The sequence below is a fragment of the Sturnus vulgaris genome, unplaced genomic scaffold, assembly GCF_052056855.1.
Source record: "Sturnus vulgaris isolate bStuVul1 unplaced genomic scaffold, bStuVul1.hap1 Scaffold_180, whole genome shotgun sequence".
NCBI lineage: Eukaryota > Metazoa > Chordata > Aves > Passeriformes > Sturnidae > Sturnus > Sturnus vulgaris.
Genome location: NW_028276110.1, coordinates 184,204 through 191,081, shown reverse-complemented (window position 1 = coordinate 191,081; position 6,878 = coordinate 184,204). Strand labels below are relative to the sequence as shown.

The window sequence follows — 6,878 nt, the reverse complement described above, 5'->3', positions numbered from 1 at the left end:
GCACTGGGAATCACCCCTGAGGCCCTGACCCCTTGGTGACAGCTCTCAGTAGAAACCAGTAAGGCCAGCACAACCTGAAGTCACTCCCAGTAGTTCCCAAGCCCCATCTCAGTATAAATCAGTAAGGCCAGCATCCCCAGAATTTGCTCCCAGTGAAGTGCCAAGCATCCCCAAGCTCCCTCCCAGTATAACCCAGTACATCCCAGTTCAACCCAGTAAAATCCAGAATATCCTGGTATAACCCAATATAAACCACTACAATCCAGTGACTTCCAGCACCCCATCCCAATATAAACCAGTATAACCCAGTATAATTCACAGTCGCCACCAGGTCCTCCCAGTCAGCAGGAAGCACTCAGACACCCCTGCTCGCTTTCCCAGTATAACCCAGTACAAACCAGTAACACCACAGCACCCCATCCCAGTACAAACAAGTATAACCCAGTACAACCAGTACACAAAGTGTTAGGTCCTCCTGGACACTCACACACTCACTCCCAGTATAATCCAGTACTGCCCAGTAACCCCAGCCCCATCCCAGCACCCCCTGGACACCATCCCAGCACAAACCAGTACAAACCACTCACAGTTGCAGGGGTTGGCCACTAGGAGGTGCTCTCACAGTGCCAGGTCCTCCCGGCCAGCAGGGGGCGCTGCAGTGTCCATTGTGACCCGACAGAACCAAGGAAACCCCTGTGACACTGCAGGGCCCCACGGAACCAAGAGTCCATTGTGAGACACCTGGGCCACGTGGAGCCAAGGAACCATTGTGACACTGGGGAAACTCATGGGACCAAGGGTCCACTGTGACATTGTGGGGCCTCATGGAACCTGTGAGCCATTGTGACACTGCACGGCCTTGTGGAACCAAGGAGACCACGGTGACACTGTGGGGCCACCTGGAACCAAGAGTCCATTGTGACACTCTGGAACTACAGAGACCATTGTTGAGAGTATGGAACCTCGAGGAGCCAAAAGTCCATTGTGATAGAACATGGCCTCATGGAACCCAAAAGAGCATTGTGACACTGTGGGACACCATGGACCCAAATCTCCATTGTGACAGTGCAGAACCAAGGGGCCTTTGTGACACTGCAAGGCCTCAGGGAACCAAGGAGTCCAAAGGACTCAAACATCTCTTGCAGGGTTCTGCCTTGGGGAAGGGGAAGCTGCTTGGTGGCACCTTGGCTTTAGCACACACTAATAGAAGGTGTCTGTTTTCAATGGGGACATTAAGGAGTTGTAGATTGCTTCAAAACAAAAAAAAAAAAAAGGGGGGGAGGAACACTCCTTTTAGCCTGAGTGCAGCCAGTTCTCCAAGCAAAGGAGGTCCCAGGTGAGTGATGACAGACAGGATGGAGTTGGGGAATGTGCAGCAAGGTTGTCCACACTGGGTCAGACCCCAAGGCACAGCTTCTGTGAGCAGGCCAGACCTGAGGAGAGACCCTGCATCAATATCAATCACAGAATGCTGGAATCACCTCTGCTTTAAAGAGAATAGCAATGAAATACAGTCTTCAAAATAGGAATGTGTATTTCTTAGAATCTCTTGGAAATATTTCTCCATAACTGGATTTGAAAATCTTCCTAATGAATGGCACCAGGCCAGAGGGAAATCAAGGCAGAGCCATGGTTTGTCAGGACAAGCTTGATCCCAGTGAGCCCAGTGGTGCATTTGGTGCTGAGCCCTTGAACCTCAGGGCCTGAGAGGAGATTGCACAAACCTTTCCAGGAGTCCAAGGCAGAAGAAAAACCCAAAGTGTCTCAAAGCATTAATGGGTCTCACTGAAGTCCATACCCAAGACAGGCTCCTCATGGACTCCTTGGAGGAAAGAACTGGATGCCAGGATCGCCCAAAACCCTCTCAGAGAGTCAGAGAGGAAAGGAAAATCCAAACTACCTTTGAAAACCTTGAGTATCTCAATGTATTAATGAGACCTACTGAGTGTCAATATAAAGCTCTCAAGGGACTAATTAGAGTAGATAATTGGGGCCATGATTGCATAAACTACTAGAAGAGTTTCTGTCAAAAGGGAACCTCCAAGTACCTTAAAAAAAATGAAGTATCTTGAAGCATTAATTAGCCCCGTGAGTGTTGTTACTGACAAAGCCTCTCAAGAGATTAATTAAAGCAGATAATTGGAGGCCATGATTGCACAAAGCTCTCAGAGACTCCAAGGCAAAAGCAAAACCCAAAGTCCTCTGAAAAACCTGCAGTCCCTGGGAGCATGAAGGAGCCCCCAGGGCCATTCCTGACCAAGGCTCCCCAGGGACTCGTCCCAGCAGATCCCTGAGGCCACTGGGATGTGGGGGGATGCTGAGGGCAGGACAAGGGGTGAGAGTGGCCAGCCTAGCTGGGGCTGTGCCAGGAGGCCCCAGTGGCTCAGGATAAGGTGTCTCCTCCCAGCCCTTGGTGGCACAGACGCTGCTGTGCCCCAGGGCACCGAGACTTGGCTTCTCTTTGTCTCCACCTGTCATCACTGCCTCCAATTTCCTGCTCTGAATGGAACCTGGGGACATTTTCTCAGTTGTGTCCCTCAGAGGGAACCATTAAAACTTTAGGAAACTTTGGAGTTTGATTGTGACTTGGAGTTCTAGAGAGGTTTCTTCAGCTCCCTCTCAGGGACTGATGCTCAGAGACTCAGCCCCAATCCCCAAGAGGGTCATTAAAGACCTTGTGCTGTGTCTGTGCAGATGAGCTGGGCTGGGCTCCCTGCACAGAAGGCGATCCTGGTAACCAAGAAGAGCTTCAAAAACACATTTCTCTTGATGAGCAGCTCTTCTCCCAGCCCAGCAGGGCTGGTGCACTGCCTCCAGCCACCCTGGGCACAGCACAGAGGCACAGAGAGCTTCAATGAGTCAGGGCTGGGAAGATGCTCACAAGTGCCTGGGGCAGAATCACTCCCAGCCCTTGACACAGGAAGCCTCTGGCTGCAGGACAATGCAGCTGCAGCTCCTGCAGTGATCTCCTAAAGCTGGAACATCCCAATGCCTGCAGACTGTGTGAGTACATTCTCTGATGATCTCTTGTGTAGAGCAGCCAGGGGTGCCCAGGGCTGTGGTGCAGAGCAGGGTCCTGCAGCCCAGGGCGCTGTGCTGGGGCAGGGACTCTGCTGCCTGCCAGGGACAGCTCTCAGCCAGCCCTGGGAGCTGCTCCCAGCACTGGGGGACAAGGTCTGGGTGGAAGGAGACACCTGGTAATGCTTGGAAGGGTTGTCCTTGTGTGATGAGGATAGTGCAGGGCTGCTCTCAGCATGACATTTGACTGCAGAACATTTCCAAGGAGATTAAACAGGGAGCACAGTGAGGCAGGGGCTGCATAAAAGGGAAAGTCCTGCTTTATTAATCTACTGCACTGTGCTGCATTGCTGGGAGATTGCACATTGATATTCATCTCTCAGTTCAGGTTGAGAAAAATTTTTAAATAGTCCCATAGATCTCAATAAACCAGGCAAAGAAAGAAATCAGCACAGGGTCCCTCACAGGCAGCATCAGTGTCACTTTTCCAGCCTCCTCAGGGTTGTTGTGATGTTGCCATCAGAGCCTGCAGAGGCAGAGCTGGCCCTGGGCAGTGCCCTGTGCTGGGAGGGGAGTGCAGGGCAGAGCTGAGCCCCCAGAGCTGGGCTGGGGTCTGGCAACACTGACAGGGCCCAGCCCTGGGCACAGGGAAGCAGCTGCTGCAGAGCCCTGGGCAGGCAGTGGGGGGAAAGTTCCACCAAGCTGGGCTGGGATATTTCAAGTCCTCTCCAAGCTGAACTATTCCATGATTACCTTTCTTACAGATCCCCACGCCAAGAAACAGCAAATGTCCAACAGCAGCTCCATCAGCCACTTCCTCCTGCTGCCATTGGCAGACACGCGGCAGCTGCAGCTCCTGCACTTCTGCCTCTTCCTGGCCATCTCCCTGGCTGCCCTCCTGGCCAACGGCCTCATCATCAGCGCTGTAGCCTGCGGCCACAACCTACGCACCCCCATGTTCTTCTTCCTTCTCAACCTGGCCCTCACTGACCTGGGCTGCATCTGCACCACTGTCCCCAAAGCCATGCACAATTCCCTCTGGAACACCAGGAACATCTCCTATGCAGGATGTGCTGCTCAGGTGTTTATGCTTATCTTTTTCCTTACATCAGAGTTTTCCCTCCTGACCATCATGTGCTATGATCGCTACGTGTCCATCTGCAAACCCCTGCACTACGGGACCCTCCTGGGCAGCAGAGTTTGTGCCCACATGGCAGCAGCTGCCTGGGCCAGTGGCTTTCTCTATGCTCTGCTGCACACGGCCAATACATTTTCCCTGCCCCTGTGCCAGGGAAATGCCCTGAGCCAATTCTTCTGTGAAATGCCCCAGATCCTCAAGCTCTCCTGCTCCAACTCAAACCTCAGGGAACTTCTGCTTCTGGCTGTCGGTGCCTATTTAACTTCTGGATGTTTTGTGTTCATTGTTTTCTCTTATGTGCAGATCTTCAGGGCTGTGCTGAGGATCCCCTCTGAGCAGGGGCGGCACAAAGCCTTTTCCACCTGCCTCCCTCACCTGGCCGTGGTATCCCTGTTCTTCTGCACTGTCATGTTTGCCTACCTGAAACCCCCCTTCATCTCCTCCCCATCTCTGGATCTGGCCCTGTCAATTCTGTACTCAGTGGTGCCTCCAACCCTGAACCCCCTCATCTACAGCCTGAGGAACCAGGAGCTCAAGGATTACCTGAGGAAAATGATCATGAATGCTTTTCAGAAGCAATAAACTCTCATTCTCCTGTATAGCTATTATGATATTACTCATTAATGCCCACTCTGTGTTTCTTATGCTTGCACAGGTATAATATTTTTTTGAATTTGTTCACAGGAAAATCTTTGTCTGTACCATTTTTATTTCAGTACTTGCGTTTCTAGTGTGAACTACATTCTGTATAAACCAAGAGTTCTACTACCTATGTGCTTATACAAAATAAAGAACTCTGTATTGCTGTGTTCTCCTGACATTTTTCCTCCTGACTTCTCTGGGGCTGCAGGGTAGGTGCCTCTGGGCAGAGCTGGAGTGAAAAGGGAACCTCAGTGTTCCTCACTGCCAGGCAGCCCCAGGGCTTCTGCTCCATAACCTCCCCATCCTTCACTTCCACAGTGCCCTTCAGAGCCCCTGTGTTGGTTTAAGGCCTCAGGGCTCTCTCAGCTCAGTCCCTGTCCTGCTGTGTGACTGTCCAGGGACTGCAGGCAGGGACAGGCCATGGGCACTGGTGGGACAGAGCTGAGCTCTGCAACAGCATTTCCATCATGCAAGGGCATCTCCCCAGTGCAGGGCCTGAAAGCTTCAATCTCCTTCCCAGTTTGCTTTCAAGGATGTTCCCAACACAGCACTCTGGAGAGGAGAACATCAGTGACCAGCAGAAGTGTGGCAGTGTTCAGGGTGGGGCTGTCCCAGCAGTGCCCTTGCAAAGCCAGCACCACCCCCAGCAGTGGCCTCTCACCCCAGGGCACAGAGGTTGTTCTTCCCTCCCTGGAGGGACATCAAGTGACCGGGTCAGGAGTCTGTGTTTGCAGTGCAGGGACATTCCACAGCCCTGAACATCCTGTGTGTGTGTGAGGGGACATAAACCCAGTGACACAAACAGCTGCAGCTGTTCCCGGAGTTTCCAGAGAGTAACATCCCCTGGGAACCCCTGGATGCAGGGCTGGGATGAGCTCCTGTGCCCAGAGCTCCCTGTGTCCATCCCTCCAGCCGTAGGGCACCTCGGGCAGGGCAGGCTGACACCCACAGGACTGAGGTCCCTGCCAGGCTCTGGCAGTGGCAGCAGAGTCCAGGGAGCTCCTGCCCGTGCTGCAATGAACTGTGTGCGTGTATGCCAGGGAAGGACTCGTGTCCCTGGACACCCCTGGGGCTGTGAGCAGGGCATGAGCCCACCTCAAGGCTGGGCACCTGACAGAGCCCTGACATTGCTGGGTGTGCCCCTAAGAGCAGAGTTGGGCAAGGTGACTGTGGTTAAATCCCTCAGGGGATCAAGTGACAGCCAAGTGTCTCTGTCACTGTCCCTCCTTACTCAGAAAACAGGAGAAAATATGGTGAAAAAACTGTGGGTCAGCATAAAAAGAGATTAATGTTTGGGGTGGGGAAGTAAAAATCAAAGGCCAAATGCAGAAGCAAGAAAAATCATGGGGAGACAAGAATTCAGCACATGTAGTGGTTACTTTGGAAGACAAATGTTTTAATACAGAAAATCCAGAGACCCTCTTGTCCCCCTCATTTCCCTGCTGATCAGGACATCCCATGGAATGGAAGATCCCTTGGGTCAGTCCAGCCCAGCTGTCCCATCCCATCCCATCCCATCCCATGTCCTCAGGAACACTTGCTCACCGCCAGGACATTGGCTGGGGGATTGCAGAGATGCCTCATGTGGGGCCAGCCCTGCTCAGGAGCAGCCAAAACCTCGGGCTGGGACCAAACCCACTCCAGCCACGAGAGACAAGCACAGCAGGACAGGGGCTGCTCTGGGCAAAGGGAACTCCATCCCAGCCACACCCAGACCAAGGGGGCTCAGGGGCTCTTCCCACCTCTGTTATTCCACCATTCAATGAATCTTTTCCTTGGAGAGCTCTTTGAAGGCAGAATTGGCAGAGAGGCAGCAGCAGAGCTATAAAATGCAGCAGTACAAACACAGCAGCTCCAGTGAGGAGTGAACCCTCCCAGGGCAGTGCTGTCGCAGGAGAAGCAGCCAGGAGGAGGAGGATGAGCTCAGTGCATGTGTGTGTGTCCCAAGGCACAGAGGGTGAGGGTGGGCAGAGGTCAGGGCAGGGCTGGCAATGGCAGGGCAGAGGCAGGGGCAGCGAGATGGGAGTGTGCAGCCTGCAGGGACACAGCAGCAGCTGTGGGACAGCACAAGACAAGCTGT

The 6,878-nt window shown here is 53.1% G+C and overlaps 1 protein-coding gene across 1 annotated transcript; it reads left to right on the top strand.

Annotated features, from left to right (window-relative positions):
* The first annotated feature begins 3,973 nt into the window (after nucleotides 1-3,973).
* Nucleotides 3,974-4,904, top strand: LOC148218550 (olfactory receptor 14L1-like). Its single transcript, XM_088157819.1, has 2 exons — nucleotides 3,974-4,099; nucleotides 4,460-4,904. Exons 1-2 carry the CDS (start codon nucleotides 3,974-3,976, stop codon nucleotides 4,736-4,738), a joined length of 405 nt encoding a protein of 134 aa, XP_088013945.1. The 3' UTR covers nucleotides 4,739-4,904.
* The last annotated feature ends 1,974 nt before the right edge of the window (nucleotides 4,905-6,878 follow it).

Excerpts from the sequence above, each read along its gene's own strand:
- LOC148218550 (XM_088157819.1), top strand. The coding sequence starts at position 3,974 with ATGTTCTTCTTCCTTCTCAACCTGGCCCTCACTGACCTGGGCTGCATC. Across the intron at positions 4,100-4,459 it reads ATGCAGGATGTGCTGCTCAG|ATCTTCAGGGCTGTGCTGAG; the intron begins GTGTTTATGCTT and ends TCTTATGTGCAG.